At 46.1% G+C, this 23,564-nt stretch overlaps 1 protein-coding gene across 14 annotated transcripts in view; it reads left to right on the top strand.

Moving 5' to 3' along the window:
- TRAF3IP1 (TRAF3 interacting protein 1) overlaps positions 1 to 22,586 on the top strand; it is a 58,828-nt gene extending 36,242 nt beyond the window's left edge. For 12 of the 14 annotated variants that reach the window (XM_077869444.1, XM_077869446.1, XM_077869445.1 and 9 more), the window contains 2 exons: positions 18,070 to 18,293; positions 19,711 to 22,586. In XM_077869444.1, coding sequence (XP_077725570.1) covers positions 18,070 to 18,293; positions 19,711 to 19,876 — 390 coding nt within the window. In that variant the 3' untranslated portion in view covers positions 19,877 to 22,586. Of the gene's footprint in view, positions 1 to 18,069; positions 18,294 to 19,710 lie in introns of those variants that run through there. The other 2 variants (XR_013363494.1, XR_013363495.1) reach the window with 1 other exon arrangement.
- Positions 22,587 to 23,564: the final 978 nt, after the last annotated feature.

Genomic DNA, 23,564 nt, shown 5'->3' on the forward strand with positions numbered 1-23,564 from the left:
CCAAACCTTTCTTTCTGGCTGAAGACCCCTCCCCACCAGCCGGGACCCCTTTAGTAACTGATGGAACCCCTTGGAGAGCTGTGTCAGAGAGGCCAGGTCTGAGCGTTACTTCGGGGTCTTGCCATACGTAAGCTTTAAACTTCACAGACTATTCTTATATCCTTTACAAGAAAAAAAAAGATATTAAAATAAAATAGAAATGTGTTTAGTTTAGACATTAAGTTATTTATAAATTGTAAATACACCGTATGTGAACACATACTCTGAAGTACGCTCTTCCGTGTACACTCTCATGTTGCAAGCAAGACTCATTCTAAAAGTTTTATTTGTTATATTTTGAAACTCGAGAGTAATTGCCAAATATTAATATTTTTGGTACTAAGATTCCAGGTAGCTCATGAAAGCTTTATTGTACCGTGAAGAGTTCGTTTGCAGTGAAAAATGATAGAAAATAATGTAATACTAACAAGCAAACCAAATACAGTTAATGTTTTTATACAACCTTAAAAGCAACTCTTGAGGAAAAGCAGATTTAGAAGCAGGTCAGACATTCAGAGTTGTGAAAAGCACTTTTGAGAACTGTTGGATACTTCAGAGATGACTGATCGTGAGATTCAAGGTTCAGATGCATCACGTTGCCCCGTCCTCGCGGGGTCTCTGCTGTTGGCCTCCTGTTGGCTGTGGTCTCTGTGCAGCGTTCAGCCTCTAGCGGGGGGAGCGGATCTGGTTCTGGGATGGACCCCTTCCCCGATGGCCCATCGTGTGGGTGGCAGCAGGAACCGTAGTGACCCAGCCTTTGGTGAGCGTCTGCCAAGTGGGGCTGGGGCCATGAGCTCGGCTGTGCGGTGGCTGTGCTGTCCCAGGGACTTCTTGTGTCCGGGTTACAGAAAAGTTAGGAGTGGAATACAAGGAAGTCCCTGCACCCCCAGACTACTTGAGAACAAATTGCTGACTTGTTGACTAGATGAATTTCAGCAAATGGAACAAAAGTTAGAAGAGACAGAGGGAGATGGAAAGGACTAAATGGTCCAATGTGAGGCAGAGTGACATAAGCACACCTGCACTTGGAGGGTGGATGTTCTCACGATGCTTCTGGAGGACAACAGGGCCCAGTGGGGAGGTGCCGTGGCTGTGCTGAGCCCCACGCTGACCAGTGGGTGTGCTTCTAGCCCCTCACATCGTGACTCCCGACGCGGAGCCACGTGGCTTTCTGCTCCAACGTGGAAACTGTAGTCCGGACAGTAATACAGACTGCAAAGTAAAGTGTGATAAGAATGATAAGCTTTCTGACCTAGCTTCATGAGATGTTAAACAAAGTCTGTTTTTTTTTTTTTTTTTTTTTTAAGGCACCTGTCACAGCAGGAACCTCACCCCCTGTGGGCCTGCCCTCAAAGGGGCTTTCGTGCCCCAGGAAAGAACATGGTGTGAAAAACAGTAGGTTCTTCTCAAAAGAACCAAAGTCAGATTTGCTTTTAGATTTGCTCTGTGGCCCTAAATGTCCAAAGAAGAGGGGACGATAGTCACAGCATCATAGCATTTGTGGAGAAGCAGGTTGACTCAGGATTCTATTACTTAGGTTGGCATTACATATGTAGAAATAAGGCAAGATTGATCTGGATAATGCAAGGGCTCAAAAAAAATTACTGCTCTTGGGTTCTTGGGGGGAAAATGGCCTATGACAGTCTCCCTAGTTAACTAGGAAAAGTAAACATGAAAAGAAGCCTCAAACCTACAGCTCTGGACCCTACTTGTACCCTGGGTGTGTGGGCACAAGGAAAGCAGCCAGGCCAAACTGAGCAGAGAGGTGAGTATAAAACACGCCATGGATTTCAAAGACTTAGAAGAAAAAGAACATAGGGATGCCTGGGTGGCTCAGCAGTTTAGCACCTGCCTTCGGTCAGGGCGTGATCCTGGGGTCCTGGGATCGAGTCCCACATCAGGCTCCCTTCATGGAGCCTGCTTCTCCCTCTGCCTGTGTCTCTGCCTCTCTCTCTGTGTCTCTCATGAATAAGTAAATAAGATCTTAAAAAATATATATTGGAATTAATTTGCCTCTTTTATTTGATGGAGAGAGCACAAGCAGGGAGAGTGGGAGAGGGAGAAGCAGGCACCCTACTGAGCAGGGAGCCCGACGTGGGGCTCGATCCCAGGACCCTGGGATCATGACCTGAGCAGAAGGAAGATGCTTAATCAACTGAGCCACCCAGGTGTCCCTCCCCTCTTAGTTTTTAATGAAGTGAGTCGAAACTAGTAGGAAATAAAACCGGTTAAGTAAATAGAAATTGAGTGTAACTTGAAACTGTCACAATGGAACTCAGTGCAAAAGTCTTAAACCAGTTTCTGAAAAGTCAGTTTTATGGGGAAAAAAAAAAAACAGTAAGACTTGATGGTGGGGCAGAGGGCCAAGGGAGGTAACACATTAAAATCATTGTCCAAAACTTCCCCCTTTGCTTTCTTTAAGGTATCTTTTGGTGACTAAGTGCTTAGTTTTAATGTAATCAAAATTTCTCAGTCTTAACTCCTAGGATTAGTGTTTTTTTGTGTCTTAGTTAAGAAATCCTTCTCTATTCTAAGCCGAGAAAGGTATTTATTCTTTTTAAACGTTTAAAGCTTTGTTTTGACATTTCCGTCCTTAATCCACCTGGAGTTGATTTTCCCGTGTCCTGTGAGATAGAGATGCAGTTTCTCTTCAAAATGAATAACTAGTTTTTCCTCCTTCCCACATTGCTCTGCTGCATGTGAAAGTTTCGTGTGCCCGCTTTCTGGACTCTGTATGCCAGAGGTTAGCAGATTTTTCTAGAAAGGGTCAGAAAGCACATATTTTCAGTTGTGAGAGCCACGCATACTCGGTCGCTGGTATTCAGCTTCGCAAAAGCAGCCATAGATGACACCCAGATGAATGACTGTGGCTGGGTTCCCATAAATTTTTTTTTAATGGATACTAAAATGCAGATTTCTTTTTTTTTTTTTTAAATGCAGACTTCATAGCACTTTCATGTGTCACCAAATATTACCCTTTAAATCTTGTTTTCAACTATTTATTTTGTAAAAGCCATCCTTAGCTCATGGGCTGTATAAGAAACTAGGCAGCGGGCCAGCCCGTAGGCCGTGGCCTGTCTCACTGACCCTGCCCGATTCCACGCTGCTTTGAGTAGCTTTATGAAGAGGCCTCGTATCTGGCGATTTGGCTGTTGGCCCTTCCCACTTCCGTGGAAGTCCCGTAAGCAGCTTAGTGAGCACCACGAAAGCCCTCTCGGGGACTAAGTAGGAGTGTCGGTGAGCAGTGATCTCGCTCTGTATTCGGTCTTTAATGCTTCTCAGTAAACATTTGTGGTTTCTTTCTGGAGCCATTGTGCCCCTTGTTTGTTAGATTTGTATGTGGACACTCTGGAGGTTATTCTGCTATTGGAAATACTCTGTCTTAAAGTTCTTTTCTAATTGTTGGTGGGTAGGAATGCTGCTGACTTATAACCGCTTCCCTGATAAACTGTTGTTGTGTTTATTTTTATTTTTTTCTTGTTTTGAGAGATAATTATATATATTTTTAATTTAAATTCAATTTCCTAGCCTATAGTATAACACCTAGCACTCATCATATCACATGCCCTCCTTAGTGCCTGTCACCCAGTTACCCTGTCCTCCCACCCGATAAATTGTTGTTTTAAAAATATGTGTTGATTCTTTTGTGTTTTCTGTAGTATAGTAGCAGCCGGATACTAATACAGAGAAATAGCGAGATACAGATACTGTTCTCACAGTATCTGTTCTCGCCTCTGTTTTGGGACAGGGACATCTGGAGGTTAGGGGACTTGTCTGGGGCTGCGGGACCCTTGAGTGCCAGAGCTGGGATGCGAAGGCAGGCGTCTGGCCCAAGTCTCTGCCCTTCCCCATGAGCTGCCCTGAGGCCCCGTGGCCTTATTCCTCCTCTCCAGGCCTCATGCTGTCCGTGCTGGTGTCTAACTGGACAGATTAGCCTGGGCCTCCTGGACGGGAGAGGGCAGTGACCGTGATAGTGGGCCACCTTCTTCCTTTCTGATTTTTAGTGACCGTTCTTCCAGAATTTGTCCTTTTCTAATGATACTTACTATAGCATTTAGTAAAACATTAAGAAAGCTTGATATTTTTCCCCACCATGGGGCTTTATCATGAATGGGTGTTGAATTTTATTAAATGCTTTTCCTGCATTGAGATGACTCCATTATAGTTCTTTAATTCGCTAAATGACATTTATTTTTTAAGTGATCCTTACATTCCTGAGATGAAACCAACGCTGTTATTCTGTGTTATCTTTTTCATCCACTGGTAGATTCTTCAGGTTTTTTTTTTTTTTTTAAGCTTTTATTTATTTATTCATGAGAGACACACACAGAAAGAGAGAGAGAGGCAGAGACACAGGCAGAGGGAGAAGCAGGCCCCATGCAGGGAGCCCAATGTGGGACTCAATCCTGGGTGTCCAGGATCAGGCCCTGGGTTGAAGGTGGCGCTAAACCGCTGAGCCACCCAGGCTGCCCCCATCCACTGGTAGATTCTTTTTGCCAATTATTAGCATTCTTTTTATGTTGGTGGATGAAATGGACCTGTGATTTTCTTTTCCTCATATGATACTTGTGTTAGTCCCAAGGTTAAAAGTGAACTGAGGAGAGTTCTTTTTCTCTTTTCTAGAAGAGATGGTAGATGGTGGAATGGTATGTTTCTTGATGGTTTGGTGGGAGTTGTGTGTAGAACCATTTGAGATGATGTTTCCTTGATGGGAAGCTCTTAGGGCACAGCTGTTATTTTTATATTATATGAGCAGGCTTTCTCTTTCTTCTTCAGTCAGTTTTGGTGTCAGTATCTTTTAAATTTTCAAGTGCCCTGGCAAAAGTTCTGCATAGAATTCTTTAAACATGTGCTTTATTTGTAATTTAGTTTAGTTTTGTTTTGTGTTTTTATTAACAATACGACTAATTTGTATTTTTTCTTCCTTTTTTGAAGCAGTGTTTCCAGAAACTTGTCTGTTAGTCTTTTTAAACCACCAGTTTTTGGCTTCATTGGTCTTCTCTTTTGTATCTTTGTTCTTTTCACTGATTCCCAGTTTTCTTCATTTCCTTCCTTTATTCTCTTTGTGTTTATTCTGTTGTTCTTTTAATTTCTTAAGTTGGACTCTCACATTGCCAGTGTTTATTTAGCCTTTTTTTTTAACCTTAATATAAACTTGTTTTCTGATTACAAGTTATTGTTTTTATAAGTCAGGATTTATTCATCATCTGCCGTGCACTGGCTCTATTCCAGGAGTCTGATCAGAAATGGATGTGCAACATTATCAAATGTCTTCTTGGCAGCTATTGTATATTAATAGAATTCCTAATGTTGAGCAATCTTTATGTTCCTAAAATAACCTTTGTTTGGTCATGGTCTATTATTTATCCTAAAGCAAAACTGTACTTAATTTACCAATTATTTATTTATTTGTACGCTTTGCTTATTTTTTAGTAGTATCTACACCCAGTGTCGGGCTCGAACTCACATCCCTGGGATCAAGAGTTAATGTGCTCTACGGGACACCTGGGTGGCTCAGCAGTCGACCATGTGCCTTTAGCTCAGGGCATGGTCCCGGGGCTCTGGGATCGAGTCCCACATCGGGCTCCCTCCATGGAGACTGCTTCTCCCTCTGCCCGTGTCTCTGCCTCTTTCTCTGTGTCTCTTATGAATAAATAAATAAAATCTTAAAAAAAAAAGTTACATGCTCTTCTGACCGAGCCAGCCAGGAACCCCATTTTACTAATCTTTTAAAATAGAAGTCCATATTCATGTGATATTGGCCTGGAGTTTTCATGCACACGTGTGCTCCTGTTGTTAGGTGTTGGAATCAAAATTATGTTAGTTTCATATAGTTAATTTTTTATAAAACTGTTTCCTGTGCCCTAGAACAGTTTGAGTTAGAGGAGTGATCTGGTTCACAGAAGCTGTGGAGCCTTGGGGCTGGGTACCTTCCCTCCCTCGTGGAAGAGGTCGGTCTTCCCTGGGGGCTTGTCTCCCCAGGGCCACTGATCAGAAGCAGGAACTCACTTCCTATTCGATGAGGCCTGAGATCCCGGTTGCTCGGAACCCACGTGGCTCTGTGGTCAACTGTTGCTGACTCGTCTCAGATTCCTTCGCTCCTGGCTGCAGGGCATGTGGGTCTGAGGCACGGAGCCCTGGGAGGGTCCTTCTTTAGCATGCTCTCCTGTCATTCCTTGTGCCATCCCTATCCCATCTGCACCCCAGAAGCCCCATGGCAGGGGCTCAGTGGGATCCTGTGGTTGTGCAGCTGGTTTCTTCCCCTCTTTGGTTGTCTGTGGGAGGTAGGGAGGGTAGGGAGGAGCAGGTGTTTGTACATAATTATGGGCCTGTTTTCCTGCAGGCCAGGCCTCTTCCTGCCCTGGTTTGTGCTGGCAGTCCAGAGTTATCTGGAGGCGGGCTGCTGGTATCCCGGGCCTGGTGCACCGTAATAGGACCTCTTGGAGAAAACTGCCATTTGGTTAGTCAGAGACTCTTCCTGTCACCATGCAAGTCCCTGCTCACATACCAGCTCTTCAAAGGGGCCTCCCCTGATCAGCCGGCTTCATCAGTCCTCTCCACCCCATTGCCCACTGGTCTCAGACGCCACCTTTTTTCCTTCCTGGTCTCAATCACTCACTGAAATTGTGTGGTTTTGGGTTGACCTTTTCAACAGCTGGAGGAGTAGAGCATACTGAGCACAAGCCAATCCCCAATCTACATCAGCAGGTCAGGTTACCATCCATAACACAGTATTGCCATCTTGGCCTTACTGCTTGCAAGGGTATTTAGGACCTGACTGTCCTGGTTTGAATTTTCCTCTGCTCTTCCAGCCGTTGGACTCAGTCCTTATATTCATCATTGGTTCTGTGAAATGTATTTTCTGTTGAAGCGCTTCTAGTTAATAGGTTTGAATGTTTCTTCTTTGGTTCACATGCCAACCATAAGGTGGGTTTCATATTGCCCAGAAACTGCCTTGTAGGATTAATGGTTAATTTGGGTGTGATTAGTTTGTCTGGTATTTTTAGAGCTATGAAATATGGTCAGAATTTAGGAGGCTAAATATGTAAAAATAAAACTGGAACCAGAATTAGAAGATTGTAGCAATAGGCCCAATAAAAAATGATGACTATTTTAATAAGACATTTAAAGTAGCAAATCCAATTAGTTAATAAAGGGATGGAAATAAAAAGCAAAACAATTTAATAATCATAATGGTCATTTCCAGAGATGATAGTGAAAACTATCATAGTGAAAACAAAATACTTCTGTAGTGTATTTTTTTAAAAGATTTTATTTATTTATTTGAGAGAGAGCATGAGTGCCAGGTGGGGGGTGAGTGTGCAGAAGGAGAAGCAAACCCTCTGCTGAGGGGGGAGTTGGACATGGGGCTCGATCCCAGGACCCTGAGATCATGACCTGAGCCAAAGGCAGATGCTTCACTGAGCCACCCAGGTGCCCTTAGGGTATGTTTTTAACTTACATTTTTTGCTGCCACTGCTTGTAGCATAGAAAATGATTATAAAATGTAAAGCAAGTAAACTTTAGAGTCTTATGTCCTTTGAAAGGTACTTAAAGTGTATCTGCTTAGAGCTGCTGATGCATTAGAACCATTCAGAGAGTTTTTATTAAATATCAGTGCCAGGGCTCCTTCTCAGACCTGTTAGATCAGTCTCTGGGCCGGGACCTGGCATTGGTATTTTAAAAAGTTCCCCACGCAGGAATCAGACATCGCCATAGAACCTCTGGCCCAGCTGGCTGCTGGCCTCTGTTGGTTCCTGTGCACAGAGAGGCTCTTATCACAATTTTTGGCTAGAAGTCTATTTTGTCTAAGAGAATGCATGGCTCTCAGGGTAGCCCCGAGCCTCCTCTTGGGATTTCCTGGGAGGCAGGTCCACTGCTGACCGACTCCTCAGAGCTGCTTGTCTGGGAGCGGCTGTATGTCATCTTCTCCTCTGAAGGACAGCTTTGCAGGGTCCTGTTCTTGTGGGCACTTGTCCTCCCTCAGCCTTCAAGTGCATCATCTGCTCCCTCCAGGCCAGAAGTCTGCTGCGGTCTTAGGGCTTCCTTGGGACGTGCAAGCTTTTCTCTTGCTTCCCTGAAGATTCTCTTTGCCAGTTCTGTTATAGTATGTCTGGGGAGGATCTCCCGAAGTTGAGTTTGGTGAACTTCGTGAGCTTCATGAACTTGGAGACCCAGACTCTCCCCAGACTTGGGGTATTTTCAGCCGTTATTTCTTTAAATAAGTTTTCTGCCCCCACTACCCCCTCTTCCTTCTGGCTCCAGTAATTTGCAGATTGCTTCATTTGATGGGATCCCATCGATCACCTGGGCTCTCTTTACCCCCTTTATTCTTTTTGTTTTCCTCGAGCTGGATAACTTCAGATCTGTCCTGTAATTCACACATTCTTTCTTCTGTTTGGTTCTTTTTTTAGGATTTCTATCTCTTTGTTAAACTATTCATTTTTTCCATGTATTATTTCTTTGACTTGTTGAATTGTCTGTCCGTCAGGAGGGCACACAGGGAGCCAGCCACATGGTGGGGGTGCACGTGGGTGAGGCACGCTGAGTGCTCGGGATGTTGTGGGCTAGCAGGGGTGGGGATCCATGGGCAAGGTGTCCCCAGCAGCTCGTGGGTGGACTTCTCAATGGGGTCTGTGGTGCAGTTGGACCTTGTCCCTTTGATGTCCTCTGAGAGTCCTGTCCACCTCTCTCCCAGCTGCTCCTGGGCCCCTAGTCATAGGATATACATCCTGCACAGCTAGGGAGGCCAGGTGCTCCCTCACATGCTATCACTTAACCCCACAGGAGAAATTACGAGCTGAGGTCTCTCTTGGTCCTATGCTGTGCCCCATTGGAAAAGTGATGGTAAAGGGTGGGTAAAGTTAGATTGTTCCTTCTCTTCCCCTCTTCAGTGTGTCCAAACTTGTTTTTGCTCCGATGGTGTACTGGAACTTCTTGGGGCACTTGGGATTGCACACAGGCTCTCCGATCCATGGGTAATTGTCTCAGATGGTTCTCTGGGCCCAGCTGGAGTCTGGCCCTCCCCGTCTGCCGGTTCCAGAGTGTCTGCTGCCCCATGGAGGGGCCTTCACCTCCATGGCTCAGTGGCACCCTCATGCTCTAAGCCAGCGCCAGGAGGTTGTCCTCACACAGCGAGCAAGGTTCGGGGTGGGCTGCCCCCTTGTCCTTTCTCAGGCTCTCAGATGTGGCCTGGAAACAGCTGCTTCTGAGGGTTTGTTCTGTTTTATGGTTGTTTCCTAGTTGGGTTCCAATCTTTTCATTCTGGCCAGAATCTACTTGGTATATTTTAAAAGAATTAATAGAACCTTAAAAATCTGTACCTAGAATGGATGTTAGAGATTTAAAGAACAATAAGAACTAAAAGTTCATGGTTAGGAACTAGTAACTACTACTACTATTTTTTTTTCTAAAGCATGTAATTTATTATATGACTAATACTGAACTAGAACCTATCCTAGGAGCAAAGATCTACCTCTGTTATGTAAATATGATTGTTTCCGTGAATAGTCAGCGCTTCCTGTTCCTCTCATTTAGGCAAGAGGCAGCCCTCCCAACCTAAAACAAATTGACCTCAGTGGTTGCAGCACCCTTTAAACATGGTTTACTTCTCTTAGGTTTAACCAAGAAACTATTCTTGAACCAAATAAGGTTGCAGGTAGGTGTGTTTTCTCTTAATAATAAATGGCGCATATAGAATTCAGGATCCCTTACAACTAGAAACGTGTAGTGAACGAGGAGTGGAGGGAGCTCATGTCTGCACCAGGCAGTGGGCATCCTAGGCAGCAGTGAGGGGCTGCTTACATTCCCCCCCAGACTCGGGAACGAGGCTGTGAAACAGTCCTGTCCGGCTACACGGGGGGTCCTAGTTAGCGCAGAGACACGTGAGGTACCGGGTTCTTCATGGGATGAGACAGGATCATCGTTATTTGAAGATCACAGCAGTCCACCAAGTAAATTGATCCTCAAAAGGTTAACTGTTTGGAAAAAAGGTATATGATGGCCAATGTCAAAACAAATATACAAAAGTCAGTATTTTTCCTACATGTCAGCAATAGCCCGTTGAAAATAACGTGCATAAAGCTCCCCTTCAGAACTGGAAACAAAAACCTAACTTACTGAGGCATGCATTTAACAAGAAATTTATAGCAACTATTTTGAGAAGCCACAGAATTTTACCAAGAAATATAAAAAAGGCCTGGAAAAAGTCGAAAGAGTGTTACCGGATGGGAAACTCCGTATGATAGAGATGTTATTTCCCTCAACTTAGTTTATAAATTTAATGGAATGCCAATAAATATTCAGTGGATGTTTTGGAGCTTGGCAAAGAATACTCTAGAGTTCCTCTGAGAGAATAAATATGTGAGAATAGCCTTTCATAAAGAAATGTTTGAAAGACCAGTCTGAGGCCAGCATTATCATATTCTTAACTCCCGTGACTTTAAGTAGAGAGGGGGTCGAGAGGGGATCGTTGTGGCTGAGAATTTGAGTTCTGCCTTTCCCCGCTGCCCGCGGGCTTTGTGAGTGCCCGTCTGGTCCGTTTCGTGTGTGAGAAAAGGTGGGTTCTTAAGCTATTTCCAGTCTTCAGGGCCGTCAGAAAGGCCACGTGAAGAGACCTCTCTCCTGCGCTGCCCTGACCCTTGGCCGCAGCTCCAGCGACCCCAGTGGGTCTCGGGCCTGCTCTCTGGTACCTGTCGCCCGTCGCTGCCACGGGCCCTCCCGTCCGGAGCGCGGCTAAGGCGGCGGCCTCTGGCTCTGCGCCACGTGCTGGAGCGAGCGCCGCGCATCTGCCGTCCTGCGAAGCTTACCAGGCAGTGCCGAGGTCTCCTCGGGCCTGCGGAGTGGCGCGTCGCTGTGGTCCCCAGCAGTTGATCCGGTCGGTCCCATCCCCGCGTCCTAGGTGGGGAAGCGGAGACGTGGGGTTATTCGGTCTGCGGTGGAGCCCGAGTGGCAGAGGTAGGACGTGCCCCCAGCCGTGGGCCCTGGGACGCGCCCCTTCGTAGGCGTCCTGCTCGGCCTGGAGCACCCGGGCCCCTCTGTAGTTGCCGCCGCAAGCGCCGCGCTCACGACCGGTTCCCGTGGCGGCAGAGCCCGCTCTTGCTGCCGCCGGGCCGGGTTCAGCGCCTGCACCTGCCGCCGTCGGAGCGCCGCGCTGCCCTGGTTGCTGCGTTCTTGTATTTTATGCATAGAAAGAACATCTTGGTTCGTGAAAAAAATTTGACGTCACTTGGCACAACCGTTTTTGGAAAACCGTCTGACACCGCGTCACAAAGTCGCAGACTTACCCTGTGGCCCGCGGCGCCCCTCGTCACTGCACGTCCCGAGGGCCCTGTGCCCGCGCCTGGCTCACAGCGGACCTGCGTAAGGGCTGCCGTCGCCGTCTCTGGCTGTCATGACTTACGGTTTAGCTACTCAGGAAAATCGCTTTTCCCCGACAGTGGTTGTTATAGCCGCAGGCCCGAACAGCCGAGTGCCCAGCAGCCGCGTGGGGAAGCGAGCCGCGGGGGGCTCCCGTGGCGGAGTTGTACCCGCACCGCGGGGCTGCACACGCACACGCGCCCCGAGCTCGGTTGAGCAGGAGAGGCCCACGGCGCCGCGGGGGGCAGGTGCACACGGAGGGCGGCGTGGCGGCAGTGGCGGTGACCCAACCGGGGGCTGCGGACTCGCTTTATCATTTTGTTACCCGGTGACGGTGGACGTGCTGCTCCGGATGCACAAGACGGTTAAAACACGCGGTGCCAGCCTGCTTCGTCTGGCGTGACCCGCGCGAGAGGTGCGTGCCTGGTTTCCAGAGAAGCTGGGCGAACGGGACACTCCCCACACTGACTCTGTCCGTCTCCGCGTTTCCCTCGCAACTTGGATGCGGCGATCCTCGGTCTGTGAAGAAAATGAACTTTTGGCAGCTTGTACATAAATCACTTCCTGAGGTCATGGGAGAGTGTGTTATTGAAAGCAAATATTCACACTCGCTGATTTACTATTCCCTCTGCGCACCCCGCATCCATCAGGCCTTTGTGTATTGGGTTTGCTTAACGTAGGGTAGAGTGCTGCTCAGGCGTGTGGCGACCCTCGGATCCGGCGACTGGGCGGAGGGCAGCGCGCAGGTGCCACACCCTGCCCTTGTGCCCCGAAGTCTGCTTCTGAGAGGCTTGTAGCAGTGTCTGGGGCTCAGGCTCGTAGGGCATTATTTATAAAATACTACTGGTTTCTCATGAAGCACTGCGATTGAAAGGTAAAGAAACAAACTCTTTAGTTCATAGCATTTATTTAAATGACTCAGAATAAATCACTGTAAACTTGAAAATCACCATAGACACAAATGCTCACATTTCTGGGGACAAGTGTGTGTGTGGTCAACGCAAAGTCCCAGAAGTAAGTAACTGTTCACCTGAAAAATCTTGGAAAATCACTTTTTCTAAGGCACACGTGTGAAGCGGCCAGCCAAACGCTGAAACGCTTTGTCAGAGGCCTTCCTGCCAGAAGGCAGCTGAGTAAATAGTCTGCAGCCTGCACGAGAAGCAGGAGGCCCAGGAGGCCGCAGGAGGGTGGGGGCGGGTCCCCGGGGGACACTCTCTGCTGCCACCCCGGTGGGCCTCCCCCGGGGGAAGGGGTGCCGGGGCAGGGGTGCCGCAGAGCACCGCTGCCGCTGGTCCCGCCCGGCCCAGAGCAGAACCACGGGTCTTCCAGGAAAGAGTTCTGAGATCTAATTTCATGGTAGTGGTTATTTACGTTTATCGGGTGGAGATGGGAAAGGGAAGGTGTCAGTAAGGAAGGTGTATTTTTGATGAAAGAATCTGTCCATCCGAAGCTGGACATAGCAACTTGTGAGTTGGTGCTGACACCATATAAATGTGTTCTTTTGGAACACACCGGAGCACTCAGAACACGCCTGACCCAGAATCTTTTGTAGCTGACAAGTTAGCTTGAGGTAAAAGAGCTGCATCAAGGCCAGTGAGGCTTGCAGTTTTGTTCTTCGTGTCGGATAAATTTATGATAACAGTTAACGTTTATTGAAGGTTTACTATGTGCGAGGCACTGAGCTGCTTATTTTATATTATCCCATTTAATCTCACCTGCAGGATAAATATTATGATTTCCATTTTATTGTGATGAAACCGGGGTACAGAGAGGTCAAGTCAAGCTCCAGGGCCGTAAAGTTAGGAGGTGGTGAAGCCAGATGGGCACCAGCTTTGTACCTGCCAAGCACATGCTCCAGACCTCTCACGGCGTTTCCCCAAAGTCTTCCTACATTCTAGGTTGTTTGAAGTAGTATTTTGCGTAATGATACAGTTTCATTATTTTTTGCTCTTCTGTTTCCAGAAATTAAGCGTATTTCATATGACTCATTCCTATGTGGTGAATATGGTAGTAGATTCTCATATTTTATTATATATATTAAAAGTCTATAAAGTAAGGGTTTATAGTGGTTATGTTTGTCTGGAAATTTGCTGATGTAGCTGCATGGGCTATATATAAATCAGCCTATCATCAGAGATGTGTAGGTGTGCTTTTGAAGCAAATAATCACTGACTTTACCCTACTCTGCCATGTTCATTTAAATGAAAGCTTTCTAAAAGGAAAAAAAGCCAGAATTTTGGTGTTTTGCGGCACTGTGTTTGCAGCAATAATAAAAGTCTCTCTTGACTGTCATAATCACAGCCCAAATGCATTTTGTTTTGGATTCTTAATCCCTTAAAACTAAAGTTATAAATTTAAGATTAGTGTTCCTAATTCAGCTTGGTGCTGTGATACTGAACTATGGGGGAGTTTGACAGGGTGACCTAGAATAGGAGGGAACTTGGCCATTTAACCCCTCTGTATCTTGGTCTACCTTGTAACTCACCAGTTTTATTGGACATTTACAAATATTAACCCCCCCATCCTGAGTTCTGTACCTTGAACAGTTTTGTATCAGACTCAACATAATGCCAAATACATGGGAATTACTTAATAAGCATTATGAATATGTTTTACTGGAAGTTTGTTTAATTTGTTAAAGGTTTATTCATTTGTTTGAGAGGAGCGAGCACGTGCGTGCACAAGCTGGAGGTGTGGCAGGGAGAGAGAGAATCGCAAGCAGACTCTGTATTAAATGCAGAGCCTGATGCAGGGCTCGATCTCATGACCCTGAGATCATGACCTGGGCTGAAATCAACAGTCAGATGCTCATTGCCTGAGCCCCCCAGGCGCCTCTGAATGTTTTAGTAGAATTTTAAATCGTTCAGCTAAGTTAATGAGAGATTTACTAATCTGTGTACAGTAAAGACAACCCTTTTTCCTCCATAAGTCGTTTTTTGTTGTCTGGAATTCATTTTAGTCATTTGCCATTTTATTTTAAAGGCCTTTGTGTGGCCACTAACTTTTCTTCAGCTTAAGCTTATTTTGAGACAACTTTGACTCATGTGCCGATGCAAGAAATAATGAGGATTTCCCACGTAGGCAGTTTCTCCCACTGATGGCATCTTGTAAAGCCATAGTACAGATCACACCCAGGATATCCACCTTGATACAGTCGAATACACAGCAGTTCCGACACCACAAAGGTCCTTCTTACTGCCTTTACAGCCACACTTTTCCCTCTCTCCCACCTCACCCTTCCTCAGCCCATAGCAACCACTAACTATTCTCCATTTTTATAATATTGTCATTTCAGGAACTTTTTTTTTTAAGATTTTATTTATTTATTCATGAGAGACCCAGAGAGGCAGAGACACAAGCAGAGGGAGAAGCAGGCTCCATGCAGGGAGCCTGATGAGGGACTTGATCCCATGACTCTAGGATCACGCCATGACCCTAAGGCAAGCGCTAAACCGCTGAGCCACCCAGGTATCCCCAGCAAGAACGTTCTTTAATTGGCATCATAGAGCATGTAGTTTTGGAGCTTGGCTGCTTTCATTCAGCGTAACTGTCTGGAGATCCATCCAGGTGGTGGATGAATCAGCGGTTCATTCCTTTTTATTGCCAAGTAGTGTTCTGTGGTGTGAGTGCAGCACAGTTCATTTAACTGTTCACCTGCTGAAGAGCATCTGGGTTGTTTCCAGTTTGGGGCTGCTCTGATTACAGCCCCTATAAACATCATGTACAGGCTTCATGTGAACGTGACTTTTCATTCCTTTGGGATAAGTGCCCAGGAGTATGGTTGCTAGGTCAGATGCTGGTTGCATGCTAGCTTTTAAAGAAACTGCCATACTATTTTCCACAGGAGCTGTACCATTTTACACTCCTACCAGCCAGGTACAAGTAGTCAAGTTTCTCTGCATCCTCACCAGCATGTGGTGGTGTCACTATTTTTTAAAAGCCATCCTGGTAATGATACCTAACTGTGGCTTTAATTTCAGTTGCCCTAATAAGATAACATCTTTTCATGTGTTTATTGGTCATCTCTGTATCCTTTTTTGGTGCAACCTCTGTTTCTGTCTCTTGGGTTGTTTGCTTTTTTGCCGTTGAGTTTTGAGGGTGTAGATATTTTAGATACTAGTGATTTGTCAGATACATGGTTTCGAAATATGTACTCTTACTCTCTAATTTGTCTTTCAACCTCTCAACAGGGTCTTCGGCACAGCAAAAGATTTAAGTTGTGATAGAGTCTACTTTATCAGTTTTTCCTTTAATGAATCATGCTTTTGGTGTCCAGTGTGAGAACTCTGCTTGGCCTTAAATTCCAAAGATTTTCTTCCAAGTCTTTTCTTAAAAGTTTTATAATTTTACATTTTGTGTTTGAGTCCATGATCCATTTTGAGTTGATTTTTATATAAGGTAGGAGACTCAGGTCAAGGTTCCTTTTTTTCCCTGTAAATATCCAGTTGTTCCAATGCCACACGTTGAAAGGCTCTGTTTCCTTCATTGAATTGCTTTGTCAAAAATCAGTTGGGCAGTGGTGCTTGGGTGGCTCAGGTGGTTAAGCAGGTGACTTTGGCTCAGGTTGTGATCTTGAGGTCCTGCGATTGAGCCCCATATCGGGCTCCCTGATCAGCGAGGAGTCTGCTTCTGCCTCTCCCTCTACCCTACCTCCTGCTTGTGCTCTGTCTCTCTTTCAAATAAATAAAAATCTTTAAAAAAAAAAAATCAGGCCTATTTGTGAGGGTCTATATCTGGATTCTTCATTCTGTTCCATTGGTCTATGTGTCTATCCTGCCAATACCATACAGCCTTGATTACTGTAGCTACATAGTAAGTCCTGAAATTGGATAGACTGTTTGCTCCCTCTTTATTCTTTTTTAAAAACACTGTTTTAATCATTCTAGTTCCCTTGCCTTCCCTTATAAATTTTAGGATAATCTTATCTATATTTCCTAAAAATTTGGTTGGTATTTTTTTTAAAAAAGATTTTATTTATTGATTCGTGAGAGACACAGAGAAACAAACACAGGCAGAGGGAGAGGCAGGCTCCCTGTGGGGATCCTGATGTGGGACTTGATCCCAGGACCCCCAGATCATGCCCTGGGCTGAAGGCAGATGCTCAACCACTGAGCCACCCAGATGTCCCTGGCTGGGACTTTGATAGGAATTTTGTTAAACCTGTGTATCAATTTGGGGAGAATTGACATCTTTACAATATTTGAATTTTGCAGTTGAGGAACATTTGTATGTCTCCATTTGTTTAGGTCTGCTTTGATTTCTTTCATCCACATTATGTACTTTCCAGTACACAAGTTCTATACATATTTTGTTAGATTCATACCTAGGTATTTTTCTCTTTTGATTACATATATAATTATAAATAACACTGTATTTTTAAATTCAGTGTCCATGTGTTGACAGTATGTAGAGATAGAATTGATTTTTGTATGTTTATCTTGTATCCTGCAACCTTGCCTTATTAGTTTATGAGTTTTACCTTTCATTTCTCCTCCTGTTTATTTAACATTTTCTGTTAAATTTTCTGTGTGCCAGGCATTATGCTAAGGCTTTCCGTATGCTTGCCAAAGTCCAGTAGGTAGTGGAGCTAGAATCTTGACAGGTAGATTACTTAGTCACTGCCTTTGGCAAATATCTAAGGAGAACCTATATGGGCCCACAGTGGATCCAGACAGGGTTCCTGCTCTCCTGGAGCCTACAATCTAAAGCTGGCATTAGAAGTAACACAAATGGTTAAATAAGTTAATAAAACAAGGTAATTATAATTTAACTAACAGCATTTGACTCATACTGTAAGTGGGTAAAGCAGTAAAACTTTTACCAGGATTGGGAGCATCCAGGGAGGGCTTCCTAAACGATGTCCATGTCCTAGGAAAGGTTTTCCAAGAGCCCAACTACTCATTGCTTATCAACTTACATCAATTTTTGAAATTCACAGCGGTCTGTGATTAAAAAAAAAAAAAAAAAACTCATATGAAGAGAATTCCTGACTAACATTGAATGAAGTTCTCCAGTTGCCTGTCTCCTTCCCTTCTTTGCTTGCTGCTCTGTGGGCACCCCCTCCACCACCCCTATACTAGTGATTCTCACTGAAGGCACCAGGCCACTTTGATGTCTGTCCAGCCAGCTCCGTCTAGCCCTTACCCAGTGGGCTCTCTGCCCAGCTTGGTGCTGCCCACCATGCCTTCCTCTGCAAACCTCCCATCCCTTCACTTCCACAGCAGCAATTCTCCTCCTCTCTGTAGGAGGAAAAAACTCACCTCCTTTCGCCAGTGAGGTGAGTTGCAGAGTCATTTGACATGGAAAGTAGGTCCATTCAAGGAGCGAGATGCAGGGTCAGGTCCCCTTTCTGTCAGTCATCAGTGTCCTTGAGCTTTGGTAACCATAGCTACAGTAAGTTTCTGGTCAGTCGAGAGATAAATCTTACGGTATAGAGATTTGCTTCTCTGACAGCCTGCCAGGTAAAGACCCCTGCACCTTTGAGAAGGGAGGGTGTGGACCCTCCTTGTGCACAGTGTACTGCTCGCACGGCGCTTTGCACGAGTGGAAAGTGGGTCCTGAGCCAGTACTGTCCACCCTCCCCCTCCATGTCTTTCTTCCCTCAGCATGTCCTCGTTCTGCCCTAGGAGTGAGGATGTTTACTTCTCTTTCTGTTTTCCCCACTGACTGTAGGAGAAATTGCTTGTCTTTGAGTCAGCATGGAAGAAGGAGAAGGACATAGTTTCCAAGGAGATAGAGAAGCTGCGTGTGTCCATCCAGACCCTGTGCAAGAGTGCGCTCCCCCTGGGGAAGATCATGGACTACATCCAGGAGGACGTGGACGCCATGCAGAACGAGCTGCAGCTGTGGCACAACGAGAATAAGCAACACGCCGAGGCCCTGCAGAAGGAGCAGAGGTCAGTGGGGGTGGGGGCGGCAGAGGGATGCCTCCCAGGAGACCACCACCCTTCCCACAGGAAGTGTTTCCCTTCTGCGTTCATATCTCAGAGTGCACATCTTTGTAGCAGTTAAGAAAGACTTGGAGTTAACGTTCATGCGCAACTAGATACAGGCAATAAAAAATACAGGGGCCTTTGCAGCATGGGTATTATTTTTTTATGTGTTTTCTCAGAATTCCCAAAGTTTGGTAACTGTTTATACTTTGAAAGTATTTTAATTTTTTGCTCTAAAAGAAATTAATGCTGGTGAGCCTATTTTGAAATTGCTACTGTAAAGGAAATACAATAACCACTAAAAACTTTCCCTATTTTAGGGAAATGTTTGATGTTCTGTATTTATAATCAGGGAATCGGGAATGCGTGAAACTGTATCAGTTGCTAAGGGTTTGTCAGGAAACGATCTGAGTAGACAAGTGCTAGGTCTGTAAACCACATGGTAAATGCTGTGTGATAGCAAACCTGCATTCTTTATTAGTAGTCTGCTTATTCTTAAAAAAAGTCCCTTAAAAGTTTAAATGTTCAGCATGAAAGGAATTAGAAAATCACCGAGAACTTTTTGGTGCTGAGTCCAGCATGGTGATTTGTTGGCACTTCCTACAGAGGATTGAAGATACTGAAAAGCCACACTAGGTGCTTGTTCCTCACAGAACCTGAGTTTGCTTTGTGGCAGGATGATTGGGAACAGTCACTCTTTTTGTTTTTTTGTTTTGTTTTTTTTGTATAGAGTCTTTAAAAAAAATTTATTAGAGCTCACAATTGGACGGGAGGGGCAGAGGGAGAGGGAGAAACAGACTCCCTGGCTGAGCAGGGAGCCCCATGTGGGGCTTGATCCCAGGACCGTGAGATCATGACCTGAGCCGAAGGCAGACGCTTCACCAACTGAGCCACCCAGGCCCCCCTATTCTTTCCGAAGAATGTTCTAGATTTTTCCTGGCAGGTAACACAGCACTGAAAGGCCTCATGCCTTGAACACATGAGTCAGGGGGCATCCATGGGGAAGCCCTGGAAGCTGGATGAGCTTCTCCCAGAGGAAGGTGGGGCACCTGTAGGGCTGCGCAGAGGCGGCGGCCCTTGGTGGCTGCACTGTTCCCCTCCCTGCCGTCCCAGGGTTCTCTGCAAAATGTGAGGTGAGGACTTGAATATTCAGCTCCTCTGTGTAATTGCATGTTGGACTCTGGGCTGTGGGGTGGTGAAATATGTTTTTCACAGGTGTGAGGTCCTCATCCCTTTCCATCATTATCAGAGTATGTTTGTATTTTGACCCTTTGTCTTTGGATGCTGTGAATACCTTACTTTTGTCTTCCTTCGTTGTTTTAACGAGGAAGCAAAGCTAAGCCGAGACCCGATACTCACGAGCCCCTGTGTTTCCCATCAGCATCACGGACTGCGCGGTGGAGCCCTTGAAGGCCGAGCTGGCTGAGCTGGAGCAGCTGATTAAGGACCAGCAGGACAAGATCTGCGCCGTGAAGGCCAACGTCCTGAAGAACGAGGAGAAGATTCAGAGGATGGTGTACAGCATCAATCTGAGTTCGAGAAGGTGAAAGCTCAGACGTTTCAAAAGCTGGAAATCTTCCTCAGTCTGACAATAAAAAGGAAGATAGAATGCCAGTACTCTTTTAAGTGCAGTTTCCTAAGAAAATGAAGTTTTCAGCGTCGTCCATCCAATGTGCGGTCTCAAAGCTCCGCACTTGAGACCACAGGCACGCCCATGTGTAGAGGGGCCGTGCGTCCGCACCTTCCTCCAGTGGGGTATCGCCGTGCAGACGCGTGCTCTGCGTGTGTGCAGCGGCCTGTCCTGCTCAGTCCTGCGCCAGGATCCTCCAGCAGGTGAGTGGTGGTGGCGTGCCAGGGGACCGGCGGCCTTGCTTTCAGGTCTTAGGTCTGGTGACCGGACCCTGCGTGGAGCAGGTGAAGGATGACTGCTCCTGATGGGCACTGCAAGTCGAATGGGGCCTGAAAATGAGTCCGCTCCATTTTGAGTTTGCTTCCCCTTGGAGAGGGTTCACTTCAGGCTGTATCTCTATAAAGTACACGTGAGTTTCTTTGGCAGTTTCTCCTCAGCCCCTACGGCCTCTGGCTTCTGTGTCCTGCCTTAAAGTTCATTCATTTAAGGAGATTTTAGTATGTCCTTCGTGGACATTTGCCCCCAGGGTGTTCCCCAGGTAGGGAGCAGTGACTCCGGGGGGCTCGCACTCGCCTGCGCCCGCGGCCTTGGCATCCTGCCTGGTCCTCCCCTAGACGTGTGATCCTAAGAGGCGAGTAGCTCGGGGCAGACAGCTGAAGGGAGGCTTCAGGGGACGCACTGATTTGCAACATTTTTTTTGATGTTACCATTTTTTTGGAAATTGTTTTTTAAAGCAAGGGTTTTTTTTAGAACATGGTTTATATTTAGTTTTTCACTCACATATGGTGTTGTAAATACTTAGGAAAGTCTTAAGTTTGTATATAAAGGATTCCAGTGTTTGGAGACATACAGGTCGTAAGGTCTGGGTCCCGATACTGTTATTTCTAGATATTTATTGTGCAAACCACACGGTGCCATTTAAATGTTAGAATTGCCTGAGAAAGTTCTGCTTCTTTAAGGATTAGCACAGATGGCACAGGTTAGGTTTCCTTACTGTGATTTCCAGAATAAATCCTTTTCTAAGGTGGTTATATGATTTCCCAAGCTGAGTAAGTTCAAGATCAGCTTAAGCTCTGCCGTTCTGACACGTTGGCCACTTTGTCATTTCTACCGTGCACCATAAAATTGTTTGATCAGATCGCACTGAATGCATTATTGGAGGTGGGAGGGGTGTCAGTTCATGAGTCCCCCATATACCTGTCTCTTTTCTTCTGAGTTGAACGACTTAGCCACAACCCTCAATTGACCGTTTTGCTTCAAGATGTGTCTGCCTTTTATGAATTTGTACATACGAATAGAATTGTTGTGTTGCAAAAAAAAAACTGCATACATTTTATGTGAGTAGAATTTTGTATGAAAGTTTATCAAATTGTATCATAAAATTTATTTTTATTTTATACATAAATCATTAAAAACAATCACATATTTTTTCTATAAGTGTATGGATTGTGCGATTCAGTTCACAGCTGGAAAAACATAAGCATTTGGATTTTTTTATCTTCGAACGCATATATTTTTGTTTTTCTTGTGAAGAAAGTTCAGGGAAATTGATCTTTTCATTCATATCGTGACACTTCTCACTCTAATGTATAAGTTGAAGTTTTATAAGACAGGTAAGCATTTGTCAGAAATTTAAGGTCATTCACGAAGTTACAGACCCTCTCCCTGTGTGATTATTACGGTATCGTATCAGAGACGCGTTAAATGCTGATGTTACTTGTTGCTTTGAGAAAATACACAAAGGGGATTAGTAAGCCCTTTCCTCTACTTTGGCTTGGACATTTCCAGGAGGGCTGAAGTCACACTGCAGGAATTTTAATTTAAAAGTTGAACTGATGTTCATTTACATTCAAAGAAAATGTGTCAACCTTTGGGAAAAACATTCAGGACTAAAATGTGACCTTTCTGGCCTGATATTCATGCTTATTTTTCTTTTCAATAAGCAACTTAAACAAATACTGATGACAAATCTGTGAAGAGAGATGATGTCAGTTAGTGACCCCGAGTGCAGCTTAGGATGCTGGGTGGTCCGGAGCCCCATCCTGCATCCTGACAGGTGCCCCCGGAGCGTGCTTGCACTTCTCTGCTGAGCTGCGCCAAGCTGACCGGGTCTGTCCTCTGTTGGTGCACCGTGTCCGGGCGCTCAAGCGAACACAAGGGCACCAGGGCCGAGGCCAGGCGTGAACGAGCAGGGCCACGTCAGGGGCCCCGGGCTCAGGATGGGCAGTTTGCTGGAGCTGCCACGAGAACCGGCTTCCGAGGAGGCCACGCGCAACGAGACCAGGTGCTCAGGCGTGCCCACCGCGAGGGAGGACAGTCCACGCACACCTGGACTTCGTGCCCAGCTCCGGAATCTTCCCCCACACCCAGCCCGCGCTGTGGAGAGCGGCTTGCCCCGGTCATCGTGCCTCCCGAGGAGCCGACCATAGCCTCCTGGGCGGGCTTCAGCGCCGTTGGCCGTAGCAGAGGGTGGGAGTGAGATGGGCAGCCGCGTGAGGCCCTCCGCTGAGGCGGGAGGGAGGGCCTGCCCTGTCAGGACCCGGGGGAGGCCGCGCCCTGCTCCTGGGCTCTGGGTGGAACTGTCCTGTGTGCACTTTATTAATAAAATGATTTATATTTTCCCAAAAGGTGTTCTGATAAGTAGTTTATACCAGCCTTACAGTGGGGCAGACGTGAGGCCCCCAAACAAATCCCTGCTTTGCTTGTCTTGAGTGTTTTCATAAAGGGAGGTTGGGAGGATTCTTAACTTGGCTAGAGAAAGGAAGTTTAAAAGGTTTTTAAACTGTAACATTTTTTAAGTCCATATGCAGAGCTGAGTTCCAGGTTGATGATCAGCTCCGTCACCCAAGCACGTGGGTCTCTCTGGTAAGAACGTGGGGTTCGAACGGTGAAGTCCATTAATTGCAAGGAGGCTGTGCCCCGTCAGGCAGGGAGGGGTCGGGGCTTTGTAAGCAGGTGCGGTCCCAACGCCCGCTGCTCTTCTGCCTGCTTCAGCTCAGGTCCTGACCCCGGGGTCCTAGGCTCGAGCCCCTTGGGCTCCCTGCTCAGAAGGCAGCCTGTGCCTCCCTCTGCCCCTCACCCCTGCTCGTGCTCCCTCGCTCACTCTCAAATAAAATATTTTTTTTAAAAAAGGAAAGTTAAAAAAAAAAAGGAAAGTTACTCTTTCTGTTATGTATCATTAATTGTTCCATTTTTTTGTGTCCTTGTGTGTGGCATAACTGTAGTTTTAGAAACATGGCCCTATCTTTATTTTTTATGTAAAGTGGTCTCTTTTTTTGAATAGGTAACATATTAACGTGGATCAGTAATATAAGTGGCAAGAAAGAGTCCACACGGAGGGCTCCCCCCCTCCCGTCCTTGCCCCTATGGGCAGCAGTTTTTATTAGCTTCCCATTTATTTCTCTGTTTCTTTAGGGAAATGCAAGCGTATGTGAGTCCATTTATATTCTGCACAAGACACAGGGTCACAGGAGGCGGCACGCGGTGTGCACTGGTCTGCACCGTGCGCTGTGCTGTGTCCCCCGTGTGGGGAGCCCTCGCCCTGCCGGTCCCCGGAGATCACCCTCACTGCCTGTCTCCGGGAATATCCCCGGGGGCTCACCCGG

Source organism: Canis aureus, chromosome 24 (genome assembly GCF_053574225.1).
Source record: "Canis aureus isolate CA01 chromosome 24, VMU_Caureus_v.1.0, whole genome shotgun sequence".
Classification (NCBI taxonomy): Eukaryota; Metazoa; Chordata; class Mammalia; order Carnivora; family Canidae; genus Canis; species Canis aureus.